The 20516-nt window shown below is 35.5% G+C and overlaps 1 protein-coding gene and 1 long non-coding RNA gene across 5 annotated transcripts in view; one reads left to right on the forward strand and one right to left on the reverse strand.

Annotated features, from left to right (window-relative positions):
* ARHGAP5 (Rho GTPase activating protein 5) overlaps positions 1 to 8764 on the forward strand; it is an 87572-nt gene extending 78808 nt beyond the window's left edge. For all 4 annotated transcript variants that reach the window (XM_019656768.1, XM_019656767.1, XM_019656769.1 and 1 more), the window contains exons 6-7: positions 1196 to 1301; positions 5679 to 8764. In XM_019656768.1, coding sequence (XP_019512313.1) covers positions 1196 to 1301; positions 5679 to 6006 — 434 coding nt within the window. In that variant the 3' untranslated portion in view covers positions 6007 to 8764. The remainder of the gene's footprint in view (positions 1 to 1195; positions 1302 to 5678) is intronic.
* An 8977-nt stretch (positions 8765 to 17741) lies between these two features.
* Positions 17742 to 19054, reverse strand: LOC109390368 (uncharacterized). The gene is made up of 2 exons (XR_002125557.1): positions 18938 to 19054; positions 17742 to 18775 (listed from the first exon to the last, which is right to left on the reverse strand). It is a non-coding gene; the product is annotated as an uncharacterized LOC109390368 (long non-coding RNA).
* Between the last annotated feature and the right edge of the window lie 1462 nt (positions 19055 to 20516).

Here is a 20516-nt window from a genome sequence, read left to right on the forward strand (position 1 = left end):
CTGTTTCCTTTTGATTACAAGTCTTCTCTTTAAAATGAGATTACTTTGTTATTTTATGTTAAATTTTGTTAAATTTCTTCCGTTAAAATTCTTATTTAATTTTCATTAAAATTCGCATTAAAAAACACAGTATGTTGTCACAAGGTGTAGTTGCCTTACACAATCTTTCATATATAAACTGGGAAATTGGTTTGATTGATAGCTTAGATTTTCTTACTTTTTGACCATAAACAATAGCCTCTGAATTTTTCTGCTTAGGAAATTTCTGAGGACTGATTTAGAAGTAATCTGTGGCAAATGTGTTAGTGCTTGGTTATACTACCATGAGTTGGTATGCAGATTGGCCTCCTCCAGAGGAACCCATTATTACCTACCTTTTGGAAGGAAGAAATGAATGGGGAAGAGCAGTAAAGCACTCTCTTGCCTCCTGTTTACTGCAGAACCACATTTCAGTTATCCTGTTTCATAATTTGCATAAATTGAAGAGTAACTGAGTTAAATGCTTGTACTGCTTGTGAAGAAATATTTTCGATAAACAAAGTGGATTATAAGTAAATATAGGGTGATGCTTTTGAATCAGGCATTAGCCAACTATGGCCTGTAGGCCAAATCAGCCTGCTACCAGTTTTTGGTAGGTGTTTGCAAGCTGAGAATAGTTTTTACATTTTTAAATCGTTGACAAACTTAAAAAGAAATTCCATGACATGTTAAAATTATATGCAATTCAGATTTCAAAAGTTTTATTGCAACACAACAACACTCATTTGTTAAATGTTGCCTGCGGCTGTTTTTGTGCTACAACTGCAGGGCTGAGTAGTTGTGCCCACAAACTCTAAAATTTTTATTCTTTGTAGCATGACTTAAGAGCCTAACAGCTTTATAAGTAATTAATTCTAAATCAGTATCTACTTACATAAATTGCTTGAGTAAATTGCTAATATACCATTTCCCATTTTACCATTTTTGAGTCACTTTGTTCTTCAGTGATTAGCTTTACTTGCAAAATGGCTATTGTAATAAATGATAATGTACTTTGATAAGTTCTTTAGAACATTTTCTGGGTTTTTTTACCTATCCTAATATGCTTCAAACATGTTCTTGATTATTTCTGTACAATAAGCATAGTAGGAAGCTTTATCAAATATTTTTAAATGTATGAATTTCACACAAATTCCTTACTACTTTAATTTTACAGAAATCCCAGATAAAACAGAACGTCTTCATGCATTGAGAGAAATTGTTAAGAAGTTTCATCCTGTAAACTATGATGTATTCAGCTATGTAATAACACATCTAAACAGGTATTTTTATTTTTGCAAATACACTACAAATTTCAAACATGTAACTAAAATTGGTTATAAGATAGAAAAAGGGACACAAACTTATTTAAACATACAGTTCAATTTCAGTTCTCTAAGTTACTTTTTCTGGATTTTTAAAATAGATTTTTCATTAACTGTTTAAAGAAAGGTATATGACTTTTAATCCATGTAATGATTATATAATAATAAGTGTGATAAGTACATTTTTTTATTATTACTGTTATTCTTTAACAGTTCTCTTTTACATAGAATCTTAGAATTTTAAGTATGAAATCACACACTTAGATAATTAACCAAATCAACCTATTTGAAGTTGGAAAAATTGAGATTTAAAGAAGGAAATTATATGCCTAATGTCATGAAATTAATAAATGACACATCTTATGACTAGAATCCAAGTCTTATTAAGAGGTTCTATTTGCTTTTTCTATCACAGTATGTTGCCGTGGTGTAACTTGCTTGTTTCATTTGGATATTCTATACAATGAAATTTTATCAGAAACTTCAATTTATATTATTGTCCACACTGACTGTTACCTAAAATGCAGGACATTAATACTGTATCAATAGCCCTAACTATGTTAGGCTTCAAATTTATGATTTTGTCTAAAAAGATCCTCCTCCCAATGCCATACATTAAGTGAAAGGTAGCATTTATAATAGCTTAGATGTCAGACCAGGGAATCAGTCAAAAAGGCGAGGTTTCAAAACATTTTTAATTCTGCTACTTTGGGCAAATTACTTACCCTTGCTGAGTCTTGATTTTTCTCAACTATAAAAATGAGAAGAATAAGATTCACAAAGTTGTTTTGGGGATTGAATAGAAATACTAGTATTTGTACTAATGTTTTCAAAAGTCTACTCTTGATAATATTTTCTACTGATATTTTTATGAACTGAATTCTGTTTTTTAAATTAATAATGTCAATGCCCAAACCAAGTACATTTCAGTCTGTACCTCTTAGAAGAGAATATTAACCAATGTTTAAAGTTTTGCTGCTGTCAGTATATAATAAAATTATATTAGCATTTCTAGTATCTGTTCTCTGAAGCCTCCCTCCCTGAGAAAATACCAGCATTTATAGTATTGCAGTGTAATTAGTGGAATTTCGTCTTTTGAAAATTACTGTACAAGCAGTTCATGGTATAACAGATGTTTACAGGGTACTGTAGGAGACCTTATCCAATATGGATGGAGTGTAGGGATGCTTTGTAAACATTGTCTGGCCTGGTGAAAGTGCTAAAATAAAAATTGCACTTCATTAAAAAGAATAGGAAAAAGGACAAAGGGAAGAGTACATTCAAAGAGTAACAGTGCTGGTCCACCATCAATATTATTTTAGACACTTTCACTCCAGTGATACAACAACACAGGCAAAAGCATATTTGATGTGTTTAGTAACAACAAAGAGGCCTATGTGATTCAAGCAGAGAAGATGGACAGAGTAAGAAATAAGGTCAGAAAGGGAAGAGGGGCAGTGCCAGATCATATAAAACAATACTACAAGTAGCTTTAGTCCTCAAAATGTTTTACTGAGAAGATAAAAAGGATGCTTCGTGTATTCGAGGTATGACAGTTAAGTTTGTGAACTCATCCCAGAAAAGGCGCTACATACCTCACTGCTGAGTATCACTGCGGTCACCTTTGAAGTACTCCCCTTGGGAAGCTGTGCACCAACGCCAGCACCTAGTCCACCCTTCAAAGCAATTTTGGAACTTTTTATGGAATGGCCATCAGAGCTGTCGTCGTATTACCCTTGATGTCCTGAATGTCATAAAAATGTCTTCTTCAATATTTTCTTTATTTTTGGGTAAAGAAAGAAGTCATTGGGGGTCAGGTCAGTTGAGTAGTAGGGAGGATGTTCCAATACAGTTATTTGTTGATTGACTAAAAACTCCTTCATAGACAGTGCCGTGTGAGCTGGTGCATTGTCGGAATGCAAGAGCCATGAATTGTTGGTGAAAAGTTGAGGTCATCTAACTTTTTCACACAACCTTTCAGCACTTCCAAATAGTAAACTTGGTTAACTGTCCAGCTGGTACAAATTCATAATGAGTAATCCCTCTGATATCAGGAAAAGTTAGCAACATCGTTGCAACAAGTTCACGAACTTAATTGTCAGACCTTGTATATGTCACTAAGCACACTGGAATTCAAGTGACATTTATTTCTGGGGGCAGAGGGTGGGCAAGATTTTCTCAGTGAAAATAGCATTGCATGTCTTTTAATCTGAATGGTAGTGGGGAGCCACGGGAAAGTAGAACAGAAAAATAACATCATCAGACTTAAATTTTAAAAGGAATACTCAACTAGATTGTAATGGTTACTCTGTGTTTCCATGCTCTTATAAGTGTTAGGGACATGGCAGTGAATAAGGCAGTCACCTATTTCATGGAACTTACAGTTCTAGGAAATAAATGATAAATAAATATATAATGGGTGACTGACAGATTGCCAAAATTAATTCAGAGTTATTCTTTGGTTATATTTTTTCTCACCCTCCTTATTTAGTGATTGATTCCATTGAACCGGTTTTTTCCCCTAATTACGTTTTCTATTTGCTCCTCTACCACTGCCTTAGTTTAGGCTTTATCATGTCTCATTTAGGGAACTTTAGCTTGTTTGTAAATGAGCTCTCTCCCTGCCATTTTTTCCTCTTGATATTCCCTCTTGATCCTGATGCCAGAATGATCTTTCTAAAAGATCTTTCTGTAAAGATCACTTCTGATTAAATAGCACCATATATCCTGAAGAAAAAATCCAAACTGTTTAACATTAAGTGGTCTAGTTCTAACTTCTTCAGTTACATCTCCTTTCCTTTTACTTCATGCACACACCAAGTAAGTGCCACTGTATTAAACTAATAGCACTTAACCAAAAGATTCAATATATGCCTCATCTTTCATCATATCTTAACATGACTAATTCAGTCTTTCTCAAAATGCAGTCCTCCAACCAGCAGCTAGCAGCATCACCCGGGAACTTGTTAGGAATGCAGATTATCAGGCCCCACCCTAGATATAGTCTTCAATCTGTGTTTTAACAAGCCCTCCAGGAGGTATGTACACACTGAAGTTGAGAAAACCACAGTTTTGACCGAATTACCCTTCCTTCCTATCATTTTACTAAAGCTTATCACCCTGGACTCAACTCAAACAAGACCTTTTTAAGGAAGCCTTCCCTGGCCACCCTCACCTCCAGCTGATTTGATACCTTTCATTTGTACTGTTTGACTCACCAATTAGACCTGATGCCCATACTCATGTCTTTCAACTTCATCAGTATTTTCAGAATCTACACTTGGCTACTACATAAAAAAACCCTGACTGGGCCCACTACATTTTAACGAAAGGTTGATTTTATTCTGAATATTCTAATGTAGTTTCTTAACAAACAGCAAAAAGTTGTATAGCAGAGAACACATTTTTTAGGGCACATATTTTACCTCAGATGCAAATCCTATGTGTGGTGGAGGTTCCTTTGGTTTTAAATTTTTTTGATGTGCAAATTTAAGTATAACATTTTCCTGCTATCTTGCATACTGGGCTGTCTCTTTATGTGTGAAATGAAAGGGTTGGATAAAATACCTAAGATTTTTTCTCAGTAATTTTGAGTTATAATTCAAGATTTGCCTTTTAGTGTAGTAGATGTGCTTGCTCACACATTTAAAAGGACTGGATGCAATAAAGTTAATATCTCTTTGTATTTATATGTTTATATTGTTAAATCATTTCAAGAATTTTAAGGTGGAATGTGTTTTTTGTGAACTGAGTGTTGGCTTCCAAATTAAAGTTGTAACAATGTACAAGATATTTAATGATTGAAAAGATTGGTTTTTTTAGAATACTGGAACCTAATTTTTTTGAAAGTTGAAAAGTCTCCTGGTTGGAAGATATGATCAGTGTTTTTTCCAAAGTTCTAATTTCCCAAGGTTCAAAGAGATGGCATACTATGGTTTGTCTTTTCATCTCTCAGAATAGTCAAGGAGTTTGGATATGCAGTTAGAATTCTATTTCTTTTGCCAGAAACTCTTTAAAATTTTTCACATGTTCATTTTACCCTGAGAAAAAGTTTTTTTTTTACATAAATTAAGGTGGCTTCTATGAAAAATAAATTATAAAACCCCAATGTACAGCATTTTTAAAAGACTACCTTTGATTCTCATAAGGAATGGATTTTTACTTCTGTCTCCTGTAAACTGGAATGTAGTTGAACATAGAATGCACAAGAAGAATGTTTTAAATTTGAGGTTAAAAGGTAAAACTAAATCATCAGATCATTTCCAGCTCTAGGATTTTTTAATTGTAATGAGTTTTGATTGATTTTCTAATTTTTTTTTTCTATCATAATTTCAGGGTTAGTCAGCAAAATAAAATCAACCTAATGACAGCAGACAACTTATCCATCTGTTTTTGGCCAACCTTGATGAGACCCGATTTTGAAAATCGAGAATTTCTGTCTACCACTAAGATCCATCAATCTGTTGTTGAAACATTCATTCAACAGTGTCAGTTTTTCTTTCACAATGGAGAAATTGTAGAAATTGTGAATACTGTGGCTCCTCCACCACCTTCAAACCCAGGACAGTTGGTGGAACCAATGGTACCGCTTCAGTTACCACCACCATTGCAACCTCAGCTAATACAACCACAGTTACAGACGGATCCTCTTGGTATTATATGAGTAGGAAGTGATTGCAGACAGCCTGAAAATGGACAAAAAGCAAATCTAGACATGCATGTTTCAGGGTTCAGTAGTATAATTCATGTTTCTTGCAGATAATTCACATTCAAAATGATGAGACATTTTCTCTTTCAACTATATGGTATTCCTTAATCATTTACATTACAAATCTAAGACCATGTGATAAGCATGACTGGAGAGGTTTAATTTTTATAAACAAAAATAGCTATAAAATACAAAGCTGCTGTTGCATGCAACCTTATTGCAATCAGTATATCATTTCTGTGGCATTTTCTGTCACATTATATTGTGAATAAAATTTTTCTATAGAAATTAAATGATTAAAAAACTCACATATATGAAACATTTAATGCTTTTCAGCCTGCTTTATGGCTGGTTTTGTTATTTTATGTGCTAATTTGGGCAACCTAATTTACATTCTAGCAGTCTGTGTAGATAATTAAAAGCCCAGTTAAGTATTTTATAATTTCAGGCTACTTATGACATGCTTGGGATGTTTGAAAGAAAGAAAAATAGACTTAACATTTCTAAGTAAACCTGTGGATGATATGATGAGGGGTAAAGGAACGTATTTCTTGTACACACATACCAAGGACATGCTTGTGGCTAAAGTGAGTTGATCATGTTGTGCAAAAGATAATTGTCACCAACTCATTTCTTTATGGTCCATAATGAAATAAACAATTTTGTATACTGTTAATTCTATAAACAGATGCATGTTCAAAAGATCTATGATGGTCTTGTAATCTTAATCTAATATATTTTAGATATTTTAATTTTTTTCCCTCGGGAAATACATTTAGTATAGCATAGAAAATACTTCATGACATTTTCATATAAGGTTATATAACTTTTCATACATAAACATGAAATTTGTTGTAGAAAATTCTTTAAACCAAACATTTTAATCTAGGACTTCAATTTAACCTGTTCCTTGAATCTATTTTTATGTGGCCCTTAAAAACATATCCAAAAATCCATTGCTAATGTAGCAATAAAAATACTTTGGGTACTGACAGCCTCTTTGGAGTGTGTATATATATATAATTGCAAACTTGTATTCGAATTCTTTTCTGTGATATGTTGTAGTAAAATCTAAAGTGGCTTTTGCACCATTTTTTAAACCCAATTTTTTCCTTTGATGTTGGTACCAGATTTGCTGTAAATGATATATGCTTCTGGGGTTAAACATTTTGTTAGTGAAGATACAACCAGAACACTAAATTAAGGATAAAATTTTCAGAATAGGGGCATAGGTAAATTTTATTTGGCTTTATTCAAAATTTGTTCATTATCATACCATGCCATTTTTTTTCTGGAAAGGAAAAAAATGGTTTGTTTTTCATTGCTAGGTTCTATTTTGTGTAGTAAAGAGAAAATCCTTTGGTCCATTTTGTAATCTTCATTCATACTGCAATTTTAAGGTTATCTTATGTGTGTTATAGTAAATAGATGATTTTGAGATTTGAGGCTCCTAAGAGTTTGATTTGCTCCATTTTTTCATAAAATAAATGTTGTCTCTCCCAGCTATTATGTCCTAGGTATTGTACTTCTGATTTTAACTTCAGAATCAAGATGTCGACATGAACCAGGCTGCTGTTGAAGTACATGTATATTATAAATTATCTTACTTGTGTTATACTCTTACATGTTATTATCTTTTCTAAGAAAACAAAGTCCCTATTATTCCTATTGCAAAGCACACAGGAATTAAGAAAGTACAATAATTTTTAAAAAGAAAAATCCGGTAAATGTAGTATTCTTAACTTGTTCTATATTACTTATACCTATTGTCTATATAGCTTTAATTTATAGCTGTCAGTTTAACATTGGCATGTCTGGCAAAGAAAATTAAACTTTAAGAGTTTTATAAACTGTTTCTAGGTTGCTAAAGAATTTATTTTTCTACTATATATGGTATAGACAAAGCTCAAAACTATGTACAGGAAAAAAGCCTGACTATTTCTTTGGAAGTAGGCTGAAAAGAGAATTTTCAAAACTGTTCATGAGTCTTCAGTTCACTTGCTCATAACTTGGCTATTGTAACATGTGAATCCCAGTTTATTTAAGCTATTCTCTTTTATACTGTGTTAATTTAACTTTCATGTGCATTTAGTACCATTTTTTGTTATTAAAACTAGCATTTATCATTTTCTACATTATCTACCTTACACCTTCCCCAAAACTTATCTCCACTTTTCTATACATTCTATAATTGATTTGAAAATCTTCAGTCATTTAAAAGTCTACATTTGGTTCAGTTAACCAGTAGGTTACAGTTTATTAAAAGATAAAGTGCGGTTTAAAGCTCAGTCTGTTACACTGAATTGATTGTGTTTGTTTTGCCAAGGGTTTAGATATGTTTTTAAATATTAGAAAAATAATTCTAAGAACAGAATAATATAATTAAACTTTTTTTCTGGTAAGTTACTGGAAGGTTTCACTGTCTAGGGTCATATATGAGACTTAAAGGGTGAAAAGAATATTAGATAGTCTCATAATTATGGGTAAACATTAAGGCATTATAATTTTACAATTTTAAATAAAATTCCATCTACACACATGTTGCCATTGTTTCATTTAAGCTTCAGTACTTGTAGTTATTACAATATTGTACTTAACAGTATCTAGATTAGCAGTATGAACAAGTGTAGTGGTACTCTTTCAAATTTTCAGTAGATTTATTGGAAGTCAGATTCTGTTCAACAAACCCTTATTAGGATATACAATTAATTTTAGAATAAAATTCCAGGCACAATATGTTTCTATTTGAGATGGTACTTGTTAGTACTTTTTCTCCCTGACATTTACAATGTAAATACTGTAGGTAACAGCAAACTAACTTAGCTGAAAAGCAGTTTTATTTTCCATACTGTTTGTAAATAATGTAGACATTTTCTTTGAGGTACTGGAATTTAATTTCTAATATCTCTTAGATATAAACAAAAGAGAACGGTTGGAATAAGAACTTAGGCCTTAGCTTCCATGGTGATTTTTAGTTTTTTATACAGTAATAATTGTGATGCTATTTGTCAACTGGATATAAATATATATATATAATTTTTAAAAGTCAAAAGTGCTTTGTTTTTTTGTTTATATATAATTTTGTGCTTCACCCACAGGATGCTGTAGTAAATTAAATATCAGTGAAGCTCCATCTGTATAAAGAATGCTATGAATAAAACTTTAAGAAGCTGTGTAATTTTAAGTTATAGTTGCCTCTAATTTTACCATTTCATTGGTAAAAATCAGCTGATTTTTTTTGCATAAAATAAGAAAATAAAAATAATTTAGATTGATGTCAATATGATGTAAGTTTTATTAGGGAGTTTTATTAGGTAAGTTTTATTAGTTTTATTTATTAGTACTATTGAGCTTTTACTGTACCATAAGAGGAGATTCAAAATTTATTCTGGATGTATACATACAGATGAAAATTCAGTTTTAAAATGTTCAGAAAAACAAGGTTGCACATATATACAAATAAGACTCAACTGTTACCTGGATCTAGATTTTTAAGCTGTAACTCAACATGTATTTCAGCCACTAAAAGTATTCCAAAGCCTATCTAGTTTTATAGTAGAGCCGCTTACATTGAAGAACATACTTTTGTTTTCATGGTTTATGAATATTAAGCCAAAATTTCTGGGTGTATGTTGTCAGATTCTATAGATCTAGTGAGGTCTGTTTGACTTGAATCTTTGTGTTTATCTTGAATTCAGTCATTTTAATTACCTTAATTCTTAGGCTGAACAATTACTGATTTGTTTCAATACCTATGGGACATGTTTAATTTTTTATTGTATTTGAACTCCTGAAGTTCTCAATAACCTTTTCAATTTTTCAAATGTCTGAAAATAAAATATTCTAAGATTTAATAAGGGAAGGAACTACTCTCCAAAATTGATTTCTTACAGTAGCATCTCTGTGTAGTTGAGAACGGTATGGACACATTAACATCTCACTTCCAGTATCATTAACAACCTCACCTCCAATAGTCAATAAGTGGGTATTGGATATGTGCTATTAATGTGATAATGGGATATTATTGTGATCCAGTACCATGATCTTTTTAAAGCAATTAAAATCTAATTAATGAACTTAGGGAATATTCACTATTCAATTGTACCTCATTATTCTATGAGCATGATTGCATTTTCCTCCATAATATTAGTTTTATCTCTGGATTTGTGTGTAGGTAGGGGAATCCATAATTCTCACATTGTTTAAATCTTGAAGTGTTTAATACTAGTTTTTTATATAAATTTTGCAAGCAGTAGGTATAATTTTAAAAACTTAATGGTAGAGTTAAAATTTCAGTTATTACTAAGTTTAATATATAAAATTATATACCTTGAAATTAATGCAATGCTGGCAGTTCCGGTTTAGTCATTTTTACCAGTAGTTAGGAGTGCTAAGACTTGCAATATATGAACTTTGACTTTGAGTAAGTAGCTGTGAAGGGATTTGTAGTTTAGAAACAACTTAATACTTGTTTATTCCCACAGTACAGATTTTTCTATCAGTTTAATTTGCCTCAAGTGTTAAAAATTATCATGAACAAATTAATAATGGCTTTTCTGTTCTACTACTTTGCCTAATTTTTACTTAAGATTCTCTTAGTGTCATAACCTATTTTTTCAAATTTATTTCTAGTTTGTATTAAATCTTACTCCAATATAAGTGACATAGGTTTAGGAATTAACCTGTTTATTCATCACGTCACTAATTTATCCAGATTAGTTTTAATTATGTATCTGTACTCATCAGATCATTTTCTTGTGATCTTGAACTGAATATTTTGTTCTAATCATTTAATTTTTAAATACCAGTTTTTAAAATATCTTACCAGTTTTAATTTTGGAGCTCTTAGTTTCTCTTTTCTCTAAATTCTTTGTATTTTAATAAATGTGTTTCAGGGTGTTCAATGAAGCCAGCTTATATTTAGCATATTAAAATGATAAGTAAATTAGAAGCAATGCACATTCCCTTACTATTATTTTTGTAGGACTTGGGTTATTTTAAATGTGTACCTGAAAAGATTTTTTTTTTTAATTATCTGAGAAAATTGTAGTCTTCAGATACCCTCTCATGTTTACTTCTTGGAAATTTCGTTGCCAGATTTTTCATATTTGTTGGCACTAATTGTTTAATGTTTTTGGTTTGCAGAGAGAAACCATTACCAGAAATGTACTTTTAAAATACAAACCAAATTCAATTCTTTAATTACAGAATAGTTGGCTGATCCCTGGCTTAGACTTTCAGTAAAATTAAATCTTCCAAGTTTTAACCATGTGGAATAATTTATGATGGATTAACTCACGATAGGTCAAAGTAAAATTTTACAAAGAATGATAGTTGCCCTGTATTCTTACTATCTATTTTTTCCAAAGGGAATCACCTTTTTTAGTTGCAAGTGGTAAGTGCTATGTGGTAAGTGGAATAGTTAATAGTTTTAAAATCATAATAAATTATTAAAACAATTCATCTAGAAGATAAAGCTGGTGATACAATTGTATACATCAGAACTGAATTGCTTTTACAGTCTTATTTGTATTTAGGATGACTTAAAGTAGTATTTTTGAGGGCAACAATTGCATCTCCACACAGTACACGTTAGTCATGATCACATAAATATTTCAATAAATTGTGACAGATTAATGAAGTGATTAATATTTTTAAACTACTAACCTAACCTAAAATATCAAAATCATGTTCATAATGGATCGGGAAGAAATGACCATTATTTAATGGCTGTCTCTTCAAAGTGTAGGTCTCTGCTTCTGAAATCTTTTTGGCTGTTTGTAATCTATATTTAATTGCTATATGAGAATTATAGATGGTAAATCTTAACAGTTCAGACTTAAGTTTAAACAACTTCCTTTAAACCATAGGAGTTTTCAGAATATGGTGGCTTTTGAGTATTTTTCTGTATATAGCAGTGGTTTCCAAACATGAGAATCACTTTTGGCAACTTTTTAAGAATCAAGCTATCTAGAAGCCATCCAACTACAGAAATCTACAAGGTATAAGGATAATAGATTTATTCCCAGTTATGTCCTTACACTGCTTCTGGGGAGGACAAAAGAGTTTCCGGAAGAAATTACATGGTAAGGGTTAATTATATAGAAATTTAAATTTACACAACACTATATCAATACATAGACTTGATAGTTAACTAAGCAATTTTATAATCATAGACTAATAATCAAAACTAAGCTTTTCACTGGCAGAGTTCTGGGCATATTAGGAAGCTTTTAATGTTATTTTCTAGAAAATCGAACTGTTTACAATTCTGTCTCCCCCTTAACTGAATAAAAAGCATTCTACCAAAGAGAGGAGGAAAGTGATAAAAGGAATTGGAGGAGAGTAATTTACATTGCAAAATGCTTTTTAGTATTCTAACAACTGTACTTCCTGAATTTTCCAAAGCTGCTATTTTTATTTTTCTATCGCTTTAATACTTGCCTTATAAACACTATAGAACACTCAGTTTTCATATGAGATGTAGTAGGTCACAGCTGGTCTACACACCAATAACAACAGCAAAAACAGGATAACTTCCAAAAGCCATATTTTTAAAGGCATCAGTGTGATGTTGAAATGAGGTCTAAAATAGACTCAGTCTCACAGTGGGGAGAACTATTCAGAAGCTAGTGAAAGATCAGATTTTTTTTTTCCCCCATCCGATTTCCTTTGCAGAACCTGGTCTCAGTCTGGGCATCTGGATTTGGCCCAGTCAGGACCATGTGAAGGGAAAGAAAAACAGCTATGCTTTTAATGATTGCATAGGGCTGGAGTGACAGACAACATTGGAGTTTTGAAAGGCCTTGGAAGTATAGCCAGCCTTTCTGTTAAGGTCATTTGTTAAATGTTGGAGCTTAGGCTAAAAAACTAAGCTGAAAATTTCTGAAAGGCAGAGCTGAATCCCTTGCAGCCTTTTAAGCCTGAGAAAACAAAGGCCCAGGTTCTTAATTGGAAACTTTCTAGGTCCATACCCCAGGAACAGATGAATTGGGCTAAATCTTACCCAAACTCTTAACTTTGTCTAACAGAGGAAAGGGACCCTTCTCAGAAGGAATTGTCTTGGAGCCTCTACAGTTCTCTTATACACAATATCCAGCATAAAATTTAAAAATTACTACCGTATTTGCCGGCGTATAAGATGATTTTTTGGCCCTGAAAAATATGCCTCCAAGTGGGGGGTCGTCTTATATGCCAGGTACACTTCAGATAGACTGCCCATAGTGCTTGCCCCATGCCATAGTGGCCTCCCGATGCCCGCCCACTTCATTCCACATACCGTTCAGGCATCAGCAGCGCTGCTGGGTGTATGCTCGGCTGTTATGCGATTTTGCTGTTATGCGATTTTACCACACTCGCAAAATCGCACACAGCCGACCATACACCCAGTATGATAGCGCAAAATCGCGAATCACGATACCATACTGGGTGTATGGTGGGCTGTGTGCGATTTTGCGAGTGTGGTAAATTCGGGTTACTGTATATTTCTTTACATATGCATTGAAGAGTCGCGATTTTGCGCTATCATGGTGCCTGTTAGAATGTTGAAGAGCTTGCACTTGCGCACTAGTGAGGTCCCAGGGAGATGCTGATGCAAGGGTGGACCAGACTGCTATAGTGACAGGGCAGGCAAACAGGGAGCAGGGACCAATCAAATCAGGCTTTGTATACAGCCAACAGCCAACCACAATACTGCACCATTGTACAGTACAGCATAGAAAATGTCGACCAGTCAAACCCCTATCATCCCTATCATGGCACCAGCCAAAAGAAAGAAGTATGATGCAAATTTTAAACTGAAAGTTATAAACTTTGCTAAGGAAAATAATAATTGTGCTGCTGCAAGACAATATGGAGTAACAGAAAAGATGGTTCGGGACTGGAAATCAAATGAGAAAGCATTAAAGAGTATGCCAAGGGGTAAGTGTGCATTAAGAAGAGGCACCCCACACTGGCCAGAACTCGAAAAACATGTAGCAGACATGGTGGCTCAACATCGCCAAAACGGTTATGTGGTGACACGAAATACAATACACTTGTTTGCACTTCAGTGGGCCAAGTCAAATCTGATATTGTTTTACCTTTTATTTGGTGTGTGGAAGGTGTGCGGAAGAGGGGGTAGTCTTATACGGCGAGTATATAACAAACTCTGTATTTTGAGTGGAAATGTTAGGGGGTCGTCTTATACGCCCAGTCGTCTTATACGCCGGCAAATACGGTAGATATGTGAAGCAATAATTGTGGCAAAACAAAGGGAAAAATATAGTTGAATCATCTAGATTGTGGAGTTAGACCATGACAAATGTGATTTAATGTGAAAGAAAATAGCCCAAAAGGTTAACAAATGAGTGAAAAATTTCATCAAAAGAATTTTTTAGTTTTTTGTTTTAAAAGGACATTCTAGAATTGGGGGGGGGGGGATAGAATTACACTTAAGAACTCTAGATGTAACAGATTGCACCAGAAAACAAAATTAGTGAACTGGAAGACAAGATTATCAATAGTTAATCCAAATGAAGCAGGAGATGTTCTGTGTCTAACATGTAATTTGGAGTCTTGTAAGAGAGAGAATGAGGCAGGAACAATAAAGAGATGACTAACAAATTTCCAAAACTGATGGAAGAGAGTCCATATATTAAAGTTTGGCCAATTCCCATCAGGCAGAACTAAATGTTAAAAATAACACCCAGATACCCACAGCAAAAATGCTGAAAATCAGAGATTTTCACCTTCAGTGAAGCACCAATAAGACTGAAGTTGATATCTCAATAGAAACGATGAAAGACAGAAGACAATGGAATAACATCTTTATAAACTGCTGAGAGTGGGGGAGATGCCAATGAAAAGGTCCTGGTGGAATAAAGATGTTATTAGACAAATAAAAGCTAAGGTACTTCACCAGTAGACCTTCAATAAAAAGTAAGGAAAGCAGAAGTGGTGCTCAGGCAGTGTACTGTTGACATTGAGAGTTCCAACAATTTCGTTCCTGAGGTGTTCTGAGCATTAAACCTTTTTAAGTTCTCTCAAACCCACAAGATTTGGAGTTTTGGGTATGTCAGGTAATAACACTAAGTTAAGGCTGTTAGATCATTCCTGAGACTAGCCTGCCTCTCCCAGCAGCTCTGATTGTAACTTAAGACAACCACCCACCTCCAGGCTACTGTGGGAAGTAGAGTTGTGAGCATAAGGGATAAAGTAGGAAAGACCTCGCCCACTAGTGAATATTCAGGTTCCTTTGAAGAATTTGTATACAACAGAAATGGGTGTGCTGAATGTGAACAGGCCTTCGTTAAGACATTTGAACATCAGAGAACTCACACTGGAGAGAAACAGTAACTGGAAAATTCTTTGAAGTCACACCTCAGTGAATAACTGCAAACATTCAAGAGAAAAATTTTATACACGCATTAAATATGGGAAGGCATTCACCAAAAGATCAAATATCTTAGTACACTAATGCTCACACTGCAGAGAGAGAGACCTATATATGTATTGAATTTGAAAAGGCCTTCACCTGTAAGCCAGTCTTGATTGCAGCTCAAAGTCACTGTCAACAAGCCATTTGAATGCAGTTCCCATGGAAAAGCTTTTACCCAAAATTCACTCAAGTGCCAGATTACCTCTCTATATATCAGGAAACACACCGGAGTGAAAAACTATTTGTACTAGAGAGCCTTCATGAAAAAAGTCTTATTAAATACATATCAGAGAAGCTATACAAGACAGAAATCTTATGAATGTACTGACTGGTTAACTCCTCTAGGAAATACCACATCAGCAGATTCAGAAAGGAGAAAAATTCAGTGTGTGTGTGTAGGAGGGCCCTTTGAATATGACCAGAGTAGTTATACTTGAGTCAACAAACAAGTTGAAGATGGAAGACCAAACTGCATTTTTGCCATATTTTACTGTTTTACTTCCATAAAGGGAAGAACGCGCGCCAAACTTGTGAAAAGTTGCATAAAGTTTATGATGATAATGCTCTACAAGAACGTCAGTGTCAACGATGGTTCACAAAATTCTGTGCTGGTGATTTTGATCTCAATGATGCTCCTCAGCCAGGGAGGCCCAGCAAGGTTGATGACAACAAGATAAAAGCATTGATCTAGTCAAAACCGCGTTACACGACAAGAGATTGCAGAAACATTGAACATCCATCATTCAAGTGTTCATGACCACCTGAAGAAGCTGGGATACGTGAGCAAGCTCGATATTTGGGTTCTGCATGAACTTAAGTTCATTTGACGGCACATATAAACATCTGCAATATGCTCATTAAACGTGAGAACCATCCTTTTTTGAAGTGACTGGTAACTGGTGACGAGAAGTGGATTGTTTACAACAATGTGGTGCACAAATGGTCTTGATCCCAATGTGATGATTCGCCTCAAATGACATTGAAAGCAGATATTCATCAGAGGAAGGGTTATGCTCTCAGTGTTGTGGGATTTTAAAGGTGTCATGTTTTTTGAGCTCCTACCAAGGAACCAGACAATTCGAATGTGTACTGTCGGCAGTTGGACACTTTGAACGAATCTAGAAACGTGCAGAGCTTAATTGTAAAGGAGTTGTGTTCCATCGCGACAACACGAGACCACACACAAGTTTGATCACTCATCAAAAATGACTGGAGCTTGGATGTCATGTGTTGCCACACCCACCATACTCTCCTGACCAAGCACCATCAGACTTCCACTTGTTTCGCTCTCTTCAAAATTCCTTGTGTGGTATATATAACGTTCAATTCAGATGAGGCTGTAAATAAGCACCTTGTTCAGTTTTTCGCAAATAAAGACAGGTCCTTCTATGAATGAGGAATTATGAAGCTCACTGAAAGATGGCAAAAGGTTATCGAACAAACGGGCAATATATCAGATTGATCTTTGTTCTTTATATAAATAAATGACCTTTGAAAAACAGACAAAATACATCATGACTTTTCTGACCTAATATAAACCCAACAGTGATTTCCTTTTAGCCAAACACATCATCTACTTCAATAAATTAATATTCATTTTAATTGTATTGATTTGTAGTTTTGTATTCAATTTTTAAATTTGCTTTTTATAACAGCTATAAGAATGAGTTTATACAGCTTTGTGTTTATACATATTTTGCTAACTGATAGAAGTAATTTCAGCAATTACTAGAGGCCTAGAAAGAATTTCTTGTTTTGAAAGGAGTCGCACATAAATCACCTAAAAGAAATTCTGCTCTAGTTCTTTGACAGCATGTTGTTTTGCAGTGACATGACTCTAAAATTATGTTTTCTTGCTATTTGTACACATCTTGCTATTTGTATAATTTAGAGCCATTATAAACATTTTTTTTTCCCAGAGGATTTGGTCTCATCAAGACCCCCACTTTTTTTAAATTTTTTTATTTGGCAAACTTTTTTCTCTTTTCAGAACATAAAGGGTTTAAATGTGGTCATTCAGGAGTGTAGCTTAACTGAAGGAGCTTAAAATTCGTAGCGAAATCAAGTTTGTGATCCTGGAACTTGGACCATCCTTTCAACTATAGATTCTTCTAACCATGTATCTGTTAATAACTGGTTGTAAGGTTTCTAAAAAGAGAGCAAGAGCAGGAAGGGTTTCTGATATATTCAAGTCATAAAATTGAACACCAGTTCACTATGAAGTAGCTTTGAAGTCAGAAATGGCTTATTGGAAGAAGATAATTAGAAGAAATATATCAAAGCAGATTTTATTTGTAACTTGACAATTTACTCAATAGGTGTGTCATTTTTGCCTAATTTTTTCTCTGGGGTAGGGAAGAACACAGTGTTTTTATTACTTTTAAAAGTTTTGAAAGAAAAGAATTACAACCATAAAGACAGAAAGGTAGGTTTAACAATAATCTCTGTAGGCTTGCTGTTCATTTCTCTATTTTTGTCTCAGCAATACCAGGAACTCTTAAATGGTTTCACAGTTTTGTTTTTGTACACCATAAAATTGGGTACTAATTAAACTCAAAATTACTGATTTTGCACGTTTTCACTTGAAAATATTGGGTCAGTTTTGGAGAGAGGGTAGGAAGACCAAAGGAAAGAGAAAAAACAACTATTTTATAAATATGCCATATTCCTTATTAAGGGTGCCATCTTAACGCAGTCAAATCTGTGCTCTTCACTTTCCTTCAATATATGGAGTAATTGTAACCAACTCAATACCGGAGGCTTTCACCTTTGGCCCTCATTTCACAACTCACAAGGCTATGACTTGAGCAGCATGGTTTTTGCAGTAAAAATATTTAACATTCTGGTATTTCTTGCAAGTAGGTCTGTTCTGAATGTTTGTACCATAATATGGCTAGGGTCAGGATGCAGGAAAGCATAAGGACATAAAAGAATAATTCTCTAGTTCAACTCTAATAGTGTAATTCCTCGAATCCACCTCTCAGGCTAAAAAGGTGGGCTTCGGCGTGTTCGCTGCTCCAGCAGGTTGGAGACCTGACTTCAAGTTGGGCTAGGGCTCAGACACCTGTGAAGGGGGTGGCCACCCATCCGGGGTCCTCCGCTCCACCTCCCATCACACCGGCGCCTGCACAGAATCGCCTGAGGTCCGAGGCACTTGGGCTTAAGTTCGCAGCGCCGGGTGCAAAATGGAATGTGGCGCTCGGGGTCTAGAACTCAGTGGTCGAGTCGTTAGGAGGAATTTCCAGGAGAGCTGGACTCTGGGCTCTGGGCTCATTTCAACAACGCCTTCTGCAACTGGCACAGGCCCTGTGTCACGGGTGAAACATCCGTGATACGTTCCATATTTTGCTGGGAAACCCCATGTTCGACTAAGAACCCTAGTGACCCAGCGCCCTCGTGGCCCAAAAGGCCAACCATTTGGGGAGAGACCGCGTTGATTGTGCCAACCCGGCCCAGCTCGCTCCTCACCACGGATGCCTCACGGACTACGCGTCGCCTCGCTTGCCCCGCTGGGGCGCCTGCCGCGCTCGCCGCTCCCGGCATGCTCCACGGGCCCAGCGACGGCCGGAGAACCCTCTGTACAGCCTTCGGTCCCGCGACCGGACCTCTTACCCAAGGTGCCCCGGGAGCTCATTTGCATGTTCCACCCGACAGGTAAACCCGGCAGGTCAGTCGCGGCCCAGCGATCCCAGTACCAAACGTGGGAACCTCATGAGGCGATTAAGTTGCATCAAATTTCCCTAAACGTCCCGAGGTCGCTGGGAAGGCGCGCAGTTCAGTCACCCTAAGTAAGAGAGACGAGAGGCGCCTCGCCTTATATACTCTGTTGGCGAAGGTTGTAGCGTGCTCGCTTCGGCAGCACATATACTAAAATTGGAACGATACAGAGAAGATTAGCATGGCCCCTGCGCAAGGATGACACGCAAATTCGTGAAGCGTTCCATATTTTGTGCCGAGCCACAGCTTGCTGATGAATGCAGAAGATGGGGTTAGGAGTGGTCTCCAAGAGAGAATCGTAATGGGTCTGCGCCGAGGCTTTCCGGGTCTCATCCAGCGACCCAATCTCCCATCCCCATCCCCACAGCTGGTCAGTCACTTTTCTATTACATTAAGTGACCTAGGTAATCCTGGTGTCTGCATCCCAATGCTGGTTTTTACTAGTAGTTACAAGCTGCTTTGGATTCGAGCAATGAACATTTTTCTTGATCACATTTCCCATTACAGAATCTGTCCGTTTTAGGTAAACCGGCTTTTCTGAGTGCTCCTTCAAGGCCAGATGAAAACAGGCATACAAAGCAGCTTGTCTTTCCGAATGGGAATGGGCTTGCTGCTTCCAGCCAGTTTTCAGTTGATTCTGGAGCTCTAGAATCCACAAGCAACGACCAACATTGACCTCCACTCCTTGGCAGCAGTCTCGGCCTTTGTGCAGCTCGCAGTCTGAGACTTGGGAGTACGCACTCAGGTCTAACACGACCGAAGAATGTCACATAGTAGACACAAGAAATGTGCACTAATGTTGGTTAATTCTTTTAGTAAGGATTCATTGTTTCAGCAATAATTTAGCAACTTAATAATTTAGAAATGATTTGTCAAGGATTCATCGAGCAATTTATGGGCCAGTCAGTCTTCTACTGAAAAAGAGCCAACCCACCTGGGTCTGAGATTTGCGCTATTGAGGGATACAAGACCACAAGCCGATTTCAGAACTTTTAAGGTTTACGAAGGAAATGCAAATCAACATATTTACACATAAATATCCATGTTGTAACTCTGCTTTGTTTTCATTTCAGATTGCCTTACACTAAAACTTTTACTAAGCCATCATTTTGCTATTGAGTGCCTTGTGCTTTGAATTCATTGTATCTTGGGGGTTTAATTAGGAAGAGGTGTGAGGAGGTTGTGGCTCGGCACAAAATATGGAACGCTTCACGAATTTGCGTGTCATCCTTGCGCAGGGGCCATGCTAATCTTCTCTGTATCGTTCCAATTTTAGTATATGTGCTGCCGAAGCGAGCACGCTACAACCTTCGCCAACAGAGTATATAAG

The sequence above is a fragment of the Hipposideros armiger genome, unplaced genomic scaffold (genome assembly GCF_001890085.2).
Source record: "Hipposideros armiger isolate ML-2016 unplaced genomic scaffold, ASM189008v1 scaffold_265, whole genome shotgun sequence".
Taxonomy (NCBI): Eukaryota; Metazoa; Chordata; class Mammalia; order Chiroptera; family Hipposideridae; genus Hipposideros; species Hipposideros armiger.